Source organism: Galeopterus variegatus, unplaced genomic scaffold (assembly GCF_000696425.1).
Source record: "Galeopterus variegatus unplaced genomic scaffold, G_variegatus-3.0.2 Scaffold422, whole genome shotgun sequence".
Lineage (NCBI taxonomy): Eukaryota > Metazoa > Chordata > Mammalia > Dermoptera > Cynocephalidae > Galeopterus > Galeopterus variegatus.
Genome location: NW_007726533.1, coordinates 578649 through 598504, shown reverse-complemented (window position 1 = coordinate 598504; position 19856 = coordinate 578649). Strand labels below are relative to the sequence as shown.

Here is a 19856-nt window from a genome sequence, read left to right as displayed (position 1 = left end):
AACTTCCACAAAACTCTTGAACAAAAATAATCTTGTTTTGTACAACTTTTATTCTACTGACCTAGGAAATAAATGTCCTCAAACAGCATCTTTTTTTAATTAGCAAACAGTCCAAATATGAAACTACAAATACAAAAGCATGACATTTATGGTGGTAAAAGTAATTTACATTTTTAAACTGGTTTATTATGAACAGTCTACATCAGAGAAAAACACATAAAGTATTCATTCATAAAAATGAAATGACTTCTTAGATTTTTGTGTCTTTTAAGGAATTCAACCAGAAATTAGTTTTAAATTATATATTTCAAATATGCAGTTAATTGTATGTCAATTATATCTCAATAAAGTTGTAAAAAAAGAAAGAAGCAGCCACAGCCAGTGTCACTTACTGTGCTTTGCTTAACCCGCTGGTGAGGAGAGTTGAATAGGAAGGTGCCGAACAGTGAGATCCGGGTGCTGTCGCACAGCACAGCCAAGTAGGTCTCGGAGAACTCGAAAGCTGCTGGGTACTGTTCTAACAGCTGCCATGTGGCATCCAAGAACAGCAAAAATAAGGGAGACTGGCAAATACAGACAGACAATGGGATTATTTAAGATCCTTCAGCTGTTCACATTTACTTCCAAATTTATTGCTGATACTAAGAGATTAATACGAAAACATCTAAGCCTAAAACACTTGGCTCCTAAGTTGAGCTAAGAATATGAAATAGATTAAATATCTTATGTCAAATCTAACTATGTTTGACCATGATAAACATCATGAGCCTATGTGCCTAATAAGTACACCAACTAGAAATGGCAGAGCGAACAGACTAGTGGGCTGCCATTGTACAAATGCAGAAGAGCAAAATATGCATTGCACATCCTGGAAACAATTCCTTAGAACACAAAACAAACCAAAAAATGCAACCAACTTCTATAATTAACATTTGGTTGACCCTGTAGGCTCGGTATCCAGAAAACTTCTACAAGTTTCAGAAAACAGTTTGGCATCAGACTCCAGGCCACATGGTGTATCCCCAAGTACAACGGCTCATGACAGCTATTTTATCTGAGATAGAGATACCACAAGTCGAATGGTGCTCTCTGAAACCATCCTGTAAAAACTGGTCTGACCGCCTGGCCTATAAGATATCTGCAGGGCCCTCTGCAGCCTAACTATGGACCCAAGGCAGCTGCCAGCCCCACAGGAGTTATACAGATGACCCTAACTTTACATTCTTAACCCATGTGCCCCATTGTGAGAAAATGTGATATTCCAAAAGTGATTTTTCAAAACATTTTATCAGCTTTTCAGAAAAGTTAATGCAGAATTAATTTTCAACTTAGACAAATTCAACAGACAACTTTTTAAAATTTCACCTATACAGTTAACGATAACCTTTATACGTATATCAATTTGGACTTTATTAGTTAGCCTTGGACTATGGAAGCTAGGATGTACTAAATGCAATATTTTTTAAAAGCCCCTTATCTCTTTACATAATGACACATTTTATCTTGGGCACATTTAAAGACTGAAAATAAAGCATTAAGACTTTGTTACCTCTTTTTCTGATCTCTTTAAATGGTTGCATCTGTCTAGGAACTGATATCCTGCCATGACCCACTCCTTTTGTATCAGACTCTGAAATCCAGTAATTGTCCTGAAATAAGGATCCAGCATCACTTGAACAAGAGAAGCTATGAAACAGCTCAAATCTCTTCCCTCCTCCTCTGTCAATAAAATGGAAAAAAAAGTAAATGCTAAGAGACAAAGAGAAAGAGAGATAAATTAGATAATTCAGTATTCTGCACCAAGGCTACCTTCAAAAATACCTGTATAAGGAAATTTTACTGAATTCCAGCAACTCTAAAATATTATAGACTTTTTAGATAAACTAAATTAGTGTTTAACAGGCGATGGTCTTTTATATGTGAATATTTGCCTGATAGTAGAAGCTTATCATTTACTTTTTACATTTCAGTGGTTTGTGGTGGAAAAGTCTTTCTAGAATCCATTCGAGACAGGTGAATGGGAGAATGGGATTGTCCACTATCATCTAAAAGGGTGCCAAACATTTCCCTCCTGTCTTTTATAGCTGTCGTCTTTTTCAGTAAGGCCAGAATTACCCTAAAGCCAGCCAAAGAAATCAGAAGAAAATTACTGACCACTATCCCTTATGAGTGCAGATGTAAAAACGATTAACAAAAATACCAGTAAACAAAATTATCCCAGGAACATAAGAATTTATCCCAGAAATGCTAGGTTGGTTTAACATCTGACAATCAAAGTAAGGTACCATATTAATAAAGGACAAAAACAACATGATCATCTCATCAGATATGGAAAATTCATCTAACACAATTCCATATTCATTCTTGATAAAAACTCAGCAAACAAGGAATAGAAAGAAACTTCTTCAACTTCATCAGAAGCATCTACAAAAACACTACAACTAATAACATTCTCACTGGTGAAAGACTGGACGCTCTCCCCCTAAGATAAGGAACAAGACAAAGATGTCCGCTCTTGCTGCTTCTACACTGCACTGTACTGGAGGGCTTAGTTGGAACAATTAGGCAAGAAATAAAAGACATCAGAGATTAGAAAGAAAGAGGTAAAAACTATCATTTGTAGACAATTTTATCCTGTAAGTAAAAAATCCTAAGGAATCCATAAAGTAAACTACCAGAACTAATAAATGAGTTCAGCAAGGATGCAGGAATTCTATACATAATAACAATCAGAGTACACAATAAATCTGAAAATGAAATTAAGAAAATTGTATTCATAGTAACATAAAAAATAAAATACTCAAGAGATTTAATAAAATAAATGCAAGATTTGTACAATAAAACCTAAAACACTGCCAATAAAAGATGTAAATAAATAGACATTCATCTCATGGATTAGCAGATTCAATAAGGACGGTATTCTCCCAAATTGATGTATGGGTTCAACACATTCCTATCAAAATGCCAGTAGGCTTTTTGATAATCCTGAAAGTTATACAGAAATGCAAAGGACCCAGAATAGCCAAAACACTGTCAAAAACAAAGCTGGAATACTTATATGTCTCAATTTCAAAACTTACTACACACCTACAGTACTCAAAAGAGTGCAGTGCTGGCATAAGCACAGACATAAAGATCAACGGAATAAAATAAAGAGTCCAAAATTAAACCATTACCATTTATAGTCTATTAATTTTTGACAAAAGTACCAAGGAAATTCAACAGAGAAAGAATAGTCTTTTCAACAAATGGAACAATTTAATATCCACATGCAAAAAAGATGAATTTCAACTCTTTACAACATACACAAAAATTCATTCAAAATGAGTCACAGACCTAAATGTAAGAGCTAAAACTATAAAAATTCTATAAAACATAAGAAAAAGTCTTCATGACCTTGAATTAGGCAAAAAAGTTCTTAGATACCAAAAACATGATCCCATAAAAAAAAATGAATAAGCTGGATTTCATCAAAACTTAAAAATCAATGCTTCAAAAGAGATCAAGAAAATAAAAAGCCAGAGATTAGGGAAAAGTTTTTGGCTAATCATATAAAAATGCAATGAGGTTGTATCTAGAACATATAAAGAATTCTTAGAACTCACTGATAAGATGAAATGCATTAGAGAAACAGATGAAACTACAATGAGCTACTACTTCACACCTACTAGAACCCAAAAGACTGATAATAGTGCTGGTGAGGATGTGGAGAAACTGGAATCCTCATACATTGCTGAGGGGAAGGGAAATATGGTACAGCTGCTTCAGGAAACCGTTTGGCAGTTTCTTAAAAAGCTGGACATAAATTTACTATACAACTCGGCAATTCCACTTCTATGTATCTACCTAAGAGAAATAAAAACATATGTCCCCCAAAAGACTTCTATGTGACTATTCATAGCAGCATAGTTCATAATAGCCAAAAAGTGGAAACAACCTAAATGTCCTCAACAGGTAAAGAGATAAACAAAATGTATTTACAAATACAATTCAGAAATAAGAAGGAACAGGGCTGGCCTGGTGGCGCACTGGAGAATGCGCCGCTTGGGAGTGCGGCGGCGCTCCTGCCGAGGGTTTGGATCCCATGTGGAGACCGGTTCCCGCTCACTGGCTGAGCGCGGTGCGGGCACAACACCGAGGGTTGAGATCCCGTTGCCGGTCCCCGGTACGGGCGCGACACCAAGGGTTGCGATCCCGTTACCGGTCAGTAAAAGAGACAGGAAAAAAAAAAAAAAAAGAAATAAGAAGGAACAAACTTTCACTACATGAAAGAACCTTAAAATGTGTATGTTAAATGAAAGAAGCCAGAGGTAAAACACCATATATTGCCTGATTCCATTATACGAAATATCCAGAAAAGGCAAACCTTATAGAGACAAAAAGTTGATTCACTAGTGATTGCCTGGAGCTGGGACATAGGAATCTTTTTGGAGTGGTAAATTTTTTTTAAAACTAGACTCTGTATATTTACTAAGAACTACTGAGTTATACATTCAAAATGGGTGAACTTTATAGTATGAAAATTATACTTCAATAAATTGTTTAAAAAACACACTAAAAAAATTAGTAAAATACAAGCTCAGCACTTCTTCTGAGGCCTTTATAACACAAACTTGTGGAGAAATCACAGGTAAGGAGGACTTTCCAACAACATGAGGACACCCACTGGGTGAGAGGGGAAAACTACCTGACTGCTGGGTCTTACATTCATTTGTGAAGTAGATACACACCCTGACTGCATCAGTTAAGGGTTACTTTGTATGGTATTTCACCATTCTTATTTTTTTTCTTAAGGATTTTAAATATCTTTGTCTTGTTAAAGTCAGTTAAGTTTAACAGTTGGTAAAAATACATCTGTGATCTTCAGCATCCTGTGTTCATGTACTACGCAGTGTGAATATAAAAGGTAGCTCATGGTCTATTAAACTGTATCTGCAAACTTAGAAATTCTATTGCTGTAAAGTTATTTAATAAATAATTACCCTTTGCTTAACTGAAAGATTTCTACATTGCAGTTTATTCCTACCAAATATTAGACAAAATTCCCATTATTGGCTACTCAGTTCAGTAAATGTCCTGATATTCTGTACAGTCACAGTCTAGCATGAGCCAGAAGACACTGAAGGTAAAACACATTTGTATGCACTGGAAAGACAGCAAGATTAGAGAGAGGATGCCCTGCCAAAATGAATGCTAAGTATCGATCCAACAAGGCATGTGACCCATCCTTCCCATAAGATAGGAAGACGGGTTTAAAAAAGGCTAGAAAACTGCACTCCTCTCTGTTCTATTTGCAGTCTTTGTTTTTACTCTAATAATATGCAAAATCTGTAGCATATATGATGGTATTACAGTAAGTATGAGCTCAGATTGATATGATTTACTTGAATGTAGGCAATCAGTCACCAAGTCTGGCTGGCATGGTGGTCATGATGTTTTCAGGAATTACTTTAATTACCTTGTAGGACTACAGAAAGGTGTTTGTTTTCCAGCATGTACACAAGTTCTGCCGAATGTTTAAGGAAAGCCCTGAAAAGAGAAAGGGAAAAATACTGTTAGTAATCAAATTTCCACTACAAACATATTTGAAAAGTACTTGAAATCAAGCAAATCTAATCTTTCACTATACAGATGCTCCTCGACTTAATGATAGAGTTAAATCCCGATAAACGCAATGTGAGTTGAAATGATCTTAAGTGGAAAATGTGTGGCTAACTGGGAGCTGTGGGTTGCTGTGCTGCCCAACATCAGGAGAGTACAGTTCCTACTGAATGCACATGTCACTTCGCACCAAAGTAAAGTAAAAAATGCTACTTCCAACCACCGTTACATCAGGGGCTGTCTGTATACATTTGTGTCCTCCACCTTTATTTCATGAATTTCTTTAATATTTATATAATTCTTCAACAATACACTCTGTGATTTGTATATCAGGGAAATTCACTGATCCTATATATAAAAAAGGAAGGGGTTGACTTACATAACATTCATGAAATGACAAAACTAGAGATTGAGAAGAGACCAGTGGTTGCGAGAGGCAGAGGCAGGGACAGGGAAAGGGGGTGCAACGATAAAAGGAGCAGTACCAGGGAGCCTCATGGTGATGTAGCAGGTTTGTATCTTGATTGCGGTGGTGGTTATGAGAATCCATACGTGTGGTAAAACTGCACAGAACCACATGTATGTATGTGTGTACACAGGCACAGAGCATAATAAACGGGTGAAATCTGAATAAGACTTGTAGATTGTACCAATGTCAGTTTCCCAGTTTTCATGTTGTACTCTAGTTTATGAGAGATGTTACCACTGGGGGAAACTGGCTGAAGAGGTATATTTTTGCACCTTCTGTGAGTGTAATTATTTTGAAATAAAAAATTAAAGAACTAAAAAGGAAAAGAAGTTGTACAAACCTTACATATTCTAACCACCGAGTATTTTCTAGTGAAGATAACCACTTCTCTTCAGTTTCTTCAAAAGAGTCTGTAATAAATATGCATGCACATGCACAATTTTAGGCTTTTTAAGCTTAATTTTACATGATCAATATCAGACTTCAGTACTACGTACGTCAAGGTTTCTAAACATCTAAGATAACAAGTTACAATTCTATAACAAAGCAAAACAAAGCATTCCCTTGGGGCTCCATCTTCTCTCTGGCTCTTTAAGGGAAATCTCAAGAGTACGACCAACTGCCTCCTAAGAGCTAGCAATTCCCAGCCTGTCTCATCAGCCCACACCTTGACTCTGGCTCTCCTATCCTGTGAGAACAGCTGCTCAGGCCCCACCTCACAGCTTCCTCACTGCAAGCCTGGCCCCCACAGCCAGTGCTGCCTCTGCACTTGGTTTATGTGGCACTGGTAGCTGACCACTGCAGGAATGAGACGGCACCTCCGCTGCCCTGCCCAGAGTGCACACAATCACTCAAGGCCCTGGGTTTTTTTTAACCCTCTGCCCTTGCCAAGCTAACAGACAAGTGCCCACTCATCATTCAAGGCCTGCTGCAAGGCTGTCTCGCCTGACTCCCAGGTGAATTGGGGGCTCTCTCAAGGAGGACCCACTTTACACCAAAGATGTTTTCATATGACATCGAAGCCACCTGATAAGAGTTTGCTCAGATACATTAGAATTCTGAGGCTGCAGATACGACATGGCTGTTCAATGTCCATGTCCAGTTCCCTATCTCAAACTCTAGCTGTATGCATTAAAATCTTAGTAATATGTCTATACGGTAATAGATTTATACTTAGAAAATGCTTTTATAAAAGTATGTTACTATACCTTTCATTATTTAAAAGAGATTTAATACATTCATTTTTTCCCCTCCAAAACAAAAAGCAATTTAAACTTAATTTCCTAGGAGGTTCTGACATTTTCATACAATAAGATATAATTTGTACAAATATTTCAATAAGCCTCTCCTTAAATATATCTTTTTCTATATTTTTAAGGAACATCACTTTTCCTGACATGTCTCATACAATTCTATTCCCCGTTCATTATATATATATAAAATAAAAAATGAAATTACCATTAACGCATAGTTGTTTAAGTTTTACAAACGCCGCCTGTACTTCTTGAATATTAGGCAATGTCTTATCCAAATCTGATTTGTAAACATCACTTCTCTGTGGATGACTTTTAGTTATTGCATTACAAATCCTAATAAAGACAAAATTCTTTAATCACTATTCATCCATTTCTTCAAAATATATTTACGAGCATTCACTATAAGCCAAGGCACTATTCTAGGAGCTAGGGATAGGGAGATTAACATGACAGGCCAGATTCTGTCTCCATGGAGTTTACATACCTGGTGGTTGGGGGGTAAATAGTGACGAGAAAACAGCAGGCCCTGATGAATGCACAGAGGCATAAGTGACTGAGGCATAGTCAGAAAAGCCTCCTCTGTGAGAGTGATACTGAAGCTGAAAAACAGATGACTAGGAGCAATGCAAAGATCTGGGAACAGTGCTTTAGACAGAGGGACGATGAGGGGAAACAAGGTTGGCCAATGGAGAAACCTAGAGAAGGCCAATGGAGCTAGAGGACATGTCTAAGAGGAAAAGGTGCGGAGCTGAGGTTGGACAACAAAGAGGATCCATCCTATTTATAAAGGAACACAATAGTTGAGGAAACAAAAGGCATTAAAATAATTCTAAGCTTAACAAAGTAAATAATTGAAAATGCCACTGGTTATAAAGCTTTATAACTAACTCTCATCTACCAGTGTTACAATTTTCCATCTGACAGTAAAATTCCTACCTGAGCGCTTGACTGGCACACATGTTAGTGAAAAGAAGGTGTGGAGTGTGACACGGTAGAGTTAATTCCCAGTGTGATGAAGGTAAGATCACAACCCATAGAGAAGAGGGACTTCTGAGAACTGTAGGCATCCTTCCTTCCAGAAAACTGATGGGTCATGTTGGGATCATTTGACAGTAATTTGTTTCAGCAAATGTGGCTTTCTTAGTTATAGTACTGTGGAAAAACCCTAAGATCTGGATATACCAATAATGAACTATTATATACAATTTCTGAAGTTCTCTTATCTGTCATTTGTTCCTCATTTATTCAACAATTATTAACTAAATGTCAAAGGTACTTCCTGGGTGCTACATTTACAACGGTGTGCAGAACAGACATGGTCCCTCACCTCTCACGGAGCTCAGTCTAGTAAAAAAGACAGGCAGTAATCAAACTGTAACACACATATATAATTAAAAACGGAGATAAGTGATATGTAGAAGAATTTGAGAGCTCTAGAGAATGTCTAACTGTGAGGCATGCCCTAATTCTGGAGGCGAAAAAGGCTTATCTCAAGGAAGTGATATTTGAACTGAGATATAAAGTGGAATAAGCTGGAGGGAGCTCGTGGAGCCCAGGAGAAGGAAGAGTATGGGAAAACATGAGCAGATTGAAAACATCGGGGGATGTCCTGGTGGCTAGAGTTCAGGAGGAGATGGGATGTGGAGCAAGGAAATAATGGCACCCGTAATACAGCGAGGTGAAGCTGGGGTGGAAGCATATGGGTTTGTAAGATTTCTGACAGGTGAAGTAACAAAATCTGATGAGAGACTGGAGACGGGGATGGAAGGAAAGAGTACACCATCAAGGATGACCCCTAGGTTTCTGAGAGCACACTGGGGAGGGCGTGGTGGTCATATCCTTGAATTTGGTTTTGGACATAATGAGACCTTCATGTGGAAGATGACAAATTAGACTGTAGATGTAAATGTGTTGGTTACTAGAGTCACAGCCCTGGGTGAACTTCAGGAAGGAAATACAAAATGGTAAGAGGAAGTAGCCTTAGACTGACTCTATGTAACATCTGGAGTGAAGAGAAGAGGCTTATGGAGAGGGCATCACATACCAGGGAGGAAGAGAAGCTTCAGGAGAGTGGAGAGGGGCAGAAGCAGAGGGCCCAGGGATTTAAGCAGGGCGTGGTAAATGGTGCTAACTGCTGCTATGAGAACCACTGAGGAAGGCCTCCCACATAAATGACATGCAGGTTACTGCTGACTCCAGCAGATGACACCCATCTTGTTTGCGATGGCTAATGAAAACCACTGTTCCAGCTATCGTGACTTCTAGACCTAAACAAGACATATCAAACTGCAAGAAAAGCTTGATTTATCCTGAAGAGTCTCACCTGGAAAGCACTGCAGTTTGAAAGTGTGTTAAGAGCAATGTTATAGCAAGATGCCAGCAATGTAAGATTCTCAAGTGTCTCATAAACCAGAGAATTAAATTATATTCAGTATAACTTAAGTGCTAGTTAATTTTAATATAGTCACGTTCTTTTCAAAATGGCAATTCTTGTATAGAATATATGGTGGTATTAATAAGACTATGCCTTTTGCCAACTATTTTCGATTAGGAGGGAACTTACTATACTTATTTATGCCAAGTACAACTGTCCGAAGTGACAACGATCATCTCTCAATTACCTCTGGTCGATCTTCCTCTGCTGCAGCACGTCTTTGATGAGGGCCATTCGCACGAGAGCACTGCCATTGGGATGGCTCCAGCACCAGAGCTAGGAGAGAGGCAGAACCCTTACTGAACTAGGTGCCAACAATGGACATCAACATTCATGAAATCCAACAGAAATCACTTACTGGCATCCTTCTGCCAACAAAAGAATGGGAAAAGATCTTCAGATCTTGGTCTGCTAAAGAACTTGGCACTACAAAGTACTCTGGAAGGCTGCAGGGGAAAAAAGATTGTACATAAGAGTCCTGTGCTAAAGGCAGGAATAGTGTGCTCTGTAGACACTAGATATAATTAAACACGTTTATCTCAATTTAATGTGCACCTCACCTAGTGGCTACATGGTGAGCACCATTGGGGGCACAGGTGGTCCTAGACACTTCAGTCTAAACCATGTGTGATGCAGTCAATTCTTGCAAAATTTAAATGTACAGCATGAGAAAAATCCAAAGAAGATATCTGAAATATTTTCTAGAATGACTACTAATCAAACACGTATGCAGTTTCTCAAAACATATCCACCTTTGTTCTCTTGACAGGCTGTGGGTGAGGAGATTCCCGGCAAACCAAACCAAACCACACCACACAAACCTCCCAGGAAGCTTTAGCTCCCTTCTTATCTCCCTCTTCTTCCATTCCCCACCCCTAAAAGGTACAGTGAGACTCCAGGGCAAGCTCACTGCAACTTAAGACACATCCTCCTCCTCCTCTCCTTTCCTCCATGTGGCCGGGCAGAGGCAGCCCCAGCCACGCCCTGTCACACGCTTCTCAGCATGTGTGCCAGAACAGGCTAGCCATGACGGTTAAATTCAAGGGGAGGCAGAAGACACAAGCTGCACGCTCTAAAGCACCCTCAGTCTACAGAACTGTACTCCCAGAAGTTCCTGGTACTGGATCAGCCAGTGATAACAGGGTAGTGCTTTTTCTTTTTTCCCTAAAGAGGTGCTTCTCTGCATGAACTAATGAGAGAGAAAGAGAGAGACAGAGACAGAGAGAGCGAGCGAGCATGCGCCATGCGCCTGACTGAGATCGGATGTGATGCAGTGGGAGGCACACACCACCACCTAATCAAACATTTTGGCCCAAAACACTGAACCTGAAGCCAATTAGGTCTCTAGCACTAACTAACATTTTATAGGAAATAAAGGAGACAGAGGAACATGTTAAAGGACACCACAGGATAAAACCAGCAATATCCGGAATGTAGACAATTCTAAAGAACAAATAAACTGGTTTTGTCAACAAATAGTAAGTAAAAAAGAGATGGGAGGAGGCTGCTGTAGATTAAAAGGCCTAAGAGACATACCAAGCAAATACAATGTGAAGACTTTGGATCCTAACCGGAACAAACCAATTGTGAAAGACAGTTACAAGATAAAATGCAAAGAAACACTGATAGATTATTAATGACAGTAAGAAATTGTCAACTTCTTTTAATGAATACTGATACTGTGATTATGTTAAAAGCCCTGATTTTTAAAATAAAATATTCAATACAACATTATTCAAAACAAATATTCCATTAACCATAACTTGAAAGTTATCAATGATGGCAGAGTTTGGTTATTCTTCATAGGGAAGGCCCTTCCAGCTATATATAACATGGTTAAAGTAGGACTTACCAAGTGGATATCATGTAACCCTCGTTAATAGAACAAACTCGCCACCCAGAAGCACCTGTCCTCTTGATTTCTCTGTCCCAATCAGAGTAAGTTTCAAACAATGGAGTTTTTTGGCTGCTGCCACCACCAGCTCCACTACCTCCTCCTCCTCCTGGGGGTATTCCATTAATACTGTTGGCTGCAGGAAAAAGCGACATTATTAATTTTGTTTTAACACTTCCTTTTCACCCAGCACTACACCTCTCTTCTTTCTGTGTCTCCTGTCACATATGCTCTCTGGGGTGGCATTTCCTCCCTGCTTCATTGTTCCAGTCTCTTCAAGAATCATCTTACCTTTGGCATTTAAAAATAACTCATTCAATCTTGTCTGAAAGCTCTTTCCTACTTTTCCAGCTCCTTCCCTACTCCTTAAACACCTCTGATTTTTCTGTCCTACTGGCTCTCTCTCCTCCTTACTTCAAACATACACGGGGCAACTTGACTTTAAAAAGACTTTCATTTGGGCAGAGCCCATGGCGCACTCGGGAGAGTGCGGCGCTGGGAACGCAGCAGCGCTCCCGCCACGGGTTCGGATCCTATATAGGGAGGACAGGTGCGCTCACTGGCTGAGCGCGGTGCGGCCGGTCTCAAAAAAGAAAAAAAAAAAAAAAAAAAAAAAAGACTTTCATTTGATCACGTTGGTCCTCTCTAGTTATATGTTATATATTTTCATTCCTGCCTTTTACTGACCACCTTCCCAAACTATGAAGAATGCCTGCTGCCCATGTTTCCTCTTCACGTATGTTCTTCTTCATTTTCAATTGTCTTCCATCCCTACTGTTTTATGGAAAATATTCCTGATCCTTCCTCATCTCCCTGCCCCAAATTGTGAGGCAAATCCTACTTATTTGCTTGTTTTCTCCACACATTTTGCCTGGAAAAATGAATGCATCCAACAAATCACCTGTTCTCAAGCCCTCCAAATCTTTCATTTTTCTAAATACCAACTTCTCATCTATTTGCTCTTTTCTATCTGCTGATTAGAAAATTCTTAGTTTCCTACATCTACTCAATTTTCCTTTGAAAAGCTCACAAGTTTCCCTGTGCTCCACTAGAGAGCTGGTCCCATTTGGAGATTTCAGCAGGGCGGGCCTACACTTGAATTTCCTTAGCAAGGAGCTTTCTCTAAGAGAGGCGTGCTGCTCTCTCCTAGGAGCATGCCCACAGCCTCGGGACTGCCTGCAAAGTGACTAGCAAGAACGGATTTGTCCCACAATCAGCCCACTCTACTCTAGCAGTCTGGGGTGGCAGGAGGCACAACCCTTCCTGGTCCAGTGTCTGACTACTGCTGGCTGCAGCTGGGGCAAGTCTTCCAGCTGATACCCTCAGCAGCATGTTCCACTGCACTTGAACCAGCCAGCAGCTTCCCAGCAAGACACACTGCCCTAAAAGGATGCTTTCAAGATGCTAGTCCCTTGCCCCAAACTTTCAATCATGCTCATTTTCCAACTGAATCAAGCAAGCTTCTCTTGGCCTTAAAAAGCCCTTGAATAACTGACCTGACCTTTATTTTCCATTATTACCAATTTGCAGTAATCACCATGCATCACCATGCAAAACCCTTCATTGTCTCACGAACATGTATGTTCCAACTGGTATTTATTAACTCCTGGTGCAAGACAGGTTTTTTCTGAGAACCCACCATATGCTAAGGCCTGAGAGCAAAAAGACAGGTAAAGTTTTATCTCTATCTTGAAAGTGCTAATAAGATAGCAGGGAGTTAGGTGCAATAATTACAGACACTGGATGTCTGAGTGCAAGAAGATGCAGGAGAGAAAGCCCCTAACTCTCGTTGGGGAGAAAGGCTGGCAAAGGTGTCACAACTTGACGACATCCAAACAGAGCCCTAAGGAATGAGTCAAAAGTTGCCGGGTGGCTGGTGAGCAGAGGTAGGCATGCTGGGCAGAGAAGAACATAAAAAACATGGTACAGTTGTATAACACCAAGTAATTAAATACAGCTAGAGCATTAGGGATGCAAGAGGTGGTGGGATCGGCTGGAAAATTAGATGGGGCCTAGACTCTAGGTCTATGCTGCCCAAAAGAGTATCCACTAGCCATGTATGCCCACTTAAATTTAACCAAAATAAAAATTAAATTAAAAATTCCGTCTCTCACTTGCACTACCCACATTTCAAGTGGTAAATAGCCACATATGACTAGTGGCTACCCTATTGGACACAGCAGATAAGAGAACATTCCCACCACTGGACAGCGTTACTCTAGATTATGAAGGGTCTTATGTACTGTGTTAGAAATTTAAAATTTTATCTTTTGGGTGACATTAGAATTACTCGGTGATTCTGATTTTAACAGAGCTCACTGAAAATTAAAATGCTAACTCTAGTCCCATATCCTGGAGTCCCACTCCATTTCAGCATGTTCTCTGGAGTAACACGACAACTAGAAGGTGTGCTGGGGTACTTGGGGATTGTGATCTCTCCACAATGCAAAGCCTGCATGAAATTTTCAGGCAACTCCTAATTTATACACAGTGTTCCAGAGCACCAAAACACAGAAAGCTAGTCAAAGTTAGAAAATCTAAGTAATTCATCATATAACTAAATCAAAGGGGAAAAACCCATATGACCAGGTAAATGCAGAAAGGCATTTGGTAAATGATAAAGTTCAACACCTGTTTATGATTAAGAAAAAAACTTTAGCAAATTTGGAATAAAAAAGAATATCCTTAACTTGATAACCGGCATTTATCAAAAACATACAACAAATAGCAGGAGTAGAAATGATAAAATTACTGCTATTCAACATTGTATCAGAGGTCCTAGCCACACAGTAAGTCTACTACAATCAAAAAGAAATATAAGGGCCAGCCCGTGGCTCACTTGGGAGAGTGTGGTGCTGATAACACCAAGGCCACGGGTTCGGATCCTTATATAGGGATGGCCCAGCTCACTTGGGAGAGTGTGGTCCTGACAACACCAAATCAAGGGTTAAGATCCCCTACCGGTCATCTTTTAAAAGAAAAAAAAAAGAAATATAAAGAACACACTCAAAATTTTAAAACAGGTATGTAAATAGTTGGGCAGTATTCCCCTAGCGAAATGCCTAGAATTGAATACTTCTTAGTGTTTTGAGTTGTAGACTTTAATAAGCTAGGCTGCGAAGGTGCTGTTTATGAGATTGTTTCTCTGGCCAAATTTGGTCTCAAGTTTAAGACAGATTTTCCTGAACATAAAGTGTGAGCATCTATGGGACCCTGTACTGTTTGCTATTGTACAGGTTTTTCTCGTTCAAATTCCGTACATTTCTCAATAACAAAGACTAAGTCTTTTATATGTTCTCTATCTCCTTCAATGAGAGCTCATTATGGAATGTGTACTTAGATACTCAATCTGGCTTTATAGTCTAGAAATTCTAATGCTTTCCAGAAAGTCCCAAAGGTCTGATACTAGTGGCCTACGTTACAGTGGATCACTATGAGGGGTTACGGCAACACACTCACAAAGGGGGTCATCCTAGGGAAACCTGGCTCCTTTGACAGCTACCTGGCTGAGGTTTCATTACACTCCTCCTCATCAGACTGAAAGTGAAATTAGATACTAAATATTCCTGACCTTGGCCATCTTCTGTGATACAGTTCAGAAGTTTAATCCTAGACTGTTGACCTTATTTTAGAGTTTCCACTTAATTGGCCCCACTGACATACACAAAATGGCCTTGAGCAACAGGAAAGATAATAAAAGTGGTCATCACGTGAAAAGAAATCCTATCCCTCTGATGACACTGCAGAAACTATAAGTCATAAAGAAGGTGACAAAGGTAAAAAGAGAATTGTGATCACTAATAAGTTCAAAAAAGCTGAGTCAACAGAGTGGTTCTTAACTTTGGGATTCTGACTTTGTGGGCCTGTGCTGGAGCCAGCGTGGCTGTGTTTCTAAATACTGATGCATGTGGCTGGTTAAGAATCACTAACATTCAAGAGACAAGAGGATCGGTCATAATCATTTATAGCTACACTGAGAATCCTAAAAGAACTGACAGATAATAAACTTTTAAAACTCCTATGCTGTTCAAAAATGATTGTGTACTAAATTTTTTCAAATAAGCATTTAAAGAGAAATCCACACCAAGACCTATCTTAATAAAAAGGATAAAATTAAAAAATAAAAGATACTTCACTGAAATGTATATTTTCTGATGTTAAGCTGCACAACTTCAGACTACATTTGTAAGCTTGATGTCTGTTATGAAGTAGAGTTGCTGACACTGATACTGCAGATAACTTCATGAGGTTTTCTTTTGTCCAGAAGCATAATCTGACATCGTATCATTTTTGTAACAAAGATGAATCTGTACTTTTTGAACATTATTTGCCCAATAATAACCTGACTGATGAAAATGGTCCTCGTGGTTTTTTTCAAGTTAGAAGAAAATGGACTCGCTGTTTTGTTTGTACCAGTGCCTCCCGTGGTGTTTATGTATATAGTGTTCTGAAGCCTGTGGGTGCTATACACTTTCCTGCACTTTAGGACACTCACAGAAGTATCTGGATGACTGCTAAGCTTTTCAGAGATGGATTTTGTTCATGTGATGCTGGATACGAAAGAAAACCTCAGAATGCCTAAGGCCAGCTAGGCCAGCTAAAAGATTCTTTTCTTACATAATTGTAGGGGACATCCTGCAACTTTGGATCTTATTTGTGGGAACAGCTTTGTCACCTACCTGCCTGCAAAAAGGACTTCTTTAATCCAGCCATTAAATCAAGGTGTCATCAGAAGTTCAAGAGTGGATTACTGGGCATCTCTCACTCACAAATTAATGAATTCTGACTGCAGTGTGTGGAAATTTCAGGCTTCTTTTGATCTTAAAGATGCAGTTTATGCTTCTGTAACAGCATGGAATGACATTAAAGGATGTTACCCTACAAGGAATCTTAACAAAACTTTGTCCAGTGTTATGTTTACAAAGTACTTGTCAAAGGAGGAGGAGTCAGAAGAATGTAATATAAAAACATGTTTTTGAATATTTTAAGTACTAATCATCAAATTTTATCAACAAGGTATATAAGAAGGAATTGAGGAGCTGATTGATGAAATAAGAAAACCCAGTAGTAAAAGAGCTATGGGTTGATAAACTATTTAAAGTATTTAACCAGAGATGCCTACAGGAATGAATGAAGCGTGAAAAGTAACTCAAGCGGGTGTCAGGTTACCAATTGTATAAAGTACTTCAAAAGTCCATGGAAAGATTCATATTATCTTTTAATTCTATTTGTCCACAAACTTGTTGAGGTATCCTTGTATAGCAAAGTTTATTGTATTTGCTGAGCCTAAGTCATTACACTGCTGCAGAAGTCATGGATCTATACACCAAATCAAATTACTTCTATCAGTGAAAAGGTAGCATGAAGAATTCATCTGTATCATAAACAAATTTAAATGGGAATTGAAGTCTTCTCTCCTACAACTCTTATACCTCTTGAAACTTTCATTTCAGCCACTCTCTTGCAACTCTGGGTGAAGATTTTATTGAAAATAACATTGATGATTACCATTCCATAGCCTGATGATGATCCAAAAAAATATTTACCCAACAAATAGGGCAGGATCTATAATACTTTATTTTTAGACAATAAGTAAATTTACTTCATATTAAAAAATAAACAAAAATAACTGTATAGTTTAAGCCTATATTACAATTAGTATATATTTTGATAAGAAAAACTAAGTTACAAATACTTTTGTTATCCAATTTCTATAAATATAGTACTATATGATAAAAGCTGTTCTGCAAGGCATTATTTTCATATATCATCTCTAGTGCTGATAAGCATCTCTTAAAGTAAAAAAAAGTACTTATATGCATCTGCAGATACTGCATATTAATACTATATTTTAATGTATTTACAATATAGTGATACTAAAATATCCTATTATACAGGTTATTTAAATTACTACCATATATTCTAAGGTAAGAAATATAAAAGTCCAGGAAAATGAATAATTTGTAAGACCCAGACCACACTGCGTTGAATGGACTTCATTAATGAAAGATCCATTCACCCCAGCATAGTCGGGGTCTTAAAAATTATTCATTATATTTATTTTTATAAAACTGATTTATTTTTCTTTTACTATTATAAAACTGATTTATTTTTTTCCCTTAAACAGTGCTTCATTCAGCTGGTCAATGTGCTGTTACCCAGAACGGGGCAAATAGGATACATGGCCTCTTTTTTTCCTCTATCCTTTTATGAGATTTAAAAAAGTAGTTTATTAAAATTACATTTGTATATAAACAGGATGTACAGAATTACATGATCACCTGGAATTTTCCTTGGTGATGTGATGGCTGACAAATACGTAGAAAAAATTATTTTACTTCCACAGAAATGGCACAGTATATACCATCTTCGGACAAATGCTCATCTTCGTTTCATCAATATCTTATTCACAAAAGGTCAATATTTAGATAATCTTAAGTGTTGTCCACCAAAAATTTTTAACCTCCTTTTGCATAAAATCACACCTTGCCAGAAAAGATTACGCTTTTCAACTATCTTTTAGTTTTCTGCCAGTTTTCTTAAAAGATTACTTTATTTCAAGCAACCAATTAAAAAGGATAAGGGATATATTCTTCATCATGAAATACAAGCCAGTGACTGGAAGTAAAATATTTGACATGACTCTTACAAGCCCATATTTATAGCTGCTTATAGATTCTTCCCGGTCGCTTTTCAACAAATAATCTGACAGATATTGGTTCTATTAGTAATAGTGCTTACTTCTCTAACAGTTATAAAATGGGTAATTTCTACAATCATTAAAGCTAATGTACTTGGAGGCTTCTGATATAAATAAGAATAAAATTTACACATGTAAAGTTAGTCAAAATATTTAATATTTTGATATTTACCTGAATTGTGGTATTTTTCCCCAACATATTCAAATGCAAAGAGTAGCTGGAGGTCTGTTGGCTGGGAATAATGAGCTATTGCAAGGCATACCTAGGAAAAATTCTACATTTAGAATTTGATTTTAACACACTTAATTAAATGAAATGTACAAGAAGGCCTTGGTCACTAGGAGCATCATCTTGGGACAGTGATTGAAAGTACTATTTACGTGTTTTTCTGTTGACTTAGAATGTGAAAGAGCTCCTTAAGGCCAGGTATTTCATTCATTGTTGTGCCACCAGGACATTATTTTTTCTTTAGTTAGTACATGGTAAGTATACGCTAAGTATCTGTTGAGTTGAATTTTAACTAGGAAGTAATTTTATTCCAATGAACCAAACTTGAAAGCTAAAGAAGCATTCTCCAAAAAGGCCATGACAACGTATCTACTCCAAAAAGAAAGGGGAAAAAAAATTTCATTTTTGGTGGACTACTAAGGCTTAATATAAGAAATGAAATTTTAATGCTTATATCTCATGGATTAAAAAACCTAAACGTAATAGAGAAGCCACAATCACCAAAAATTAAAGTCAGCAAGAAACCTAAAAATACATGGGTGGCTCTAAGAAGAACATCAAAAAAACTGTTGAAGTAAAATGGGTTGTAATTGTGGTGGGAAAAGTGGGTTTTCGAATCAGACACATCAGGGCTTGAATCCTCGCTATGTAACTTGTATGAAGTTCCTTTCTCCCAGCCTCAGTCTGCTGATCAGTAAAATGAGGGTAATACCCAAGCTGTGGTAAAGATTAACAATGTTAATGCACGCTTGACCTTTGGCGGAGCTCCATACACGGAAATATGGTGATTATTACTCAACTGCTGTTGGATAGAATGAAGGACGGGGCTATGCTTACAAACCCTGGACCAGACTGTGGGAGAAAATGCTCTTAAATGAGCAAAGAAGAAAGAAGAAGTTTAAGACATGTGCAAGGAGAGAACAGCAGAAGACCTTACTTAAAAAGATGAAACATCAATTGGAAGGCAGAGCATTAAGCCAGAATGATATGCTTTTGATAGTGAGCGAACAAGAAATCTTTAGTTAATGGTTAGTTCATATCAAATTTGTGGTGTTAGGAGTGGATTGATTCAAATTCCATTAACCAGCTTGTGTGGCAACCTGTTGCTTAAACTATATTTTAAAAGTCTTCCATAGATAAATGTTTCCTGTCTTACTAAATTAAAATATACAACCAAGGGGACAGAATTTATCATTAGGTCTGGCCAAACAAAATGCTTCCTGAAACCTGTGTAATATCTTGATTTCTCAATGCCTATGGGAGAGCTTTCTAT

At 38.0% G+C, this 19856-nt stretch overlaps 1 protein-coding gene across 1 annotated transcript in view; it reads right to left on the bottom strand.

Moving 5' to 3' along the window:
• Positions 1-19856, bottom strand: part of MTMR10 (myotubularin related protein 10) — a 47071-nt gene that overhangs the window by 7070 nt on the left and 20145 nt on the right. The window contains exons 6-14 of the mRNA XM_008568544.1: positions 18527-18617; positions 11613-11790; positions 10119-10206; positions 9948-10036; positions 7529-7659; positions 6411-6480; positions 5459-5529; positions 1550-1719; positions 393-563 (exon numbers count right to left, since the gene is read on the bottom strand). Of these exons, the coding sequence (XP_008566766.1) occupies positions 393-563; positions 1550-1719; positions 5459-5529; positions 6411-6480; positions 7529-7659; positions 9948-10036; positions 10119-10206; positions 11613-11790; positions 18527-18617 (1059 nt within the window). The remainder of the gene's footprint in view (positions 1-392; positions 564-1549; positions 1720-5458; positions 5530-6410; positions 6481-7528; positions 7660-9947; positions 10037-10118; positions 10207-11612; positions 11791-18526; positions 18618-19856) is intronic.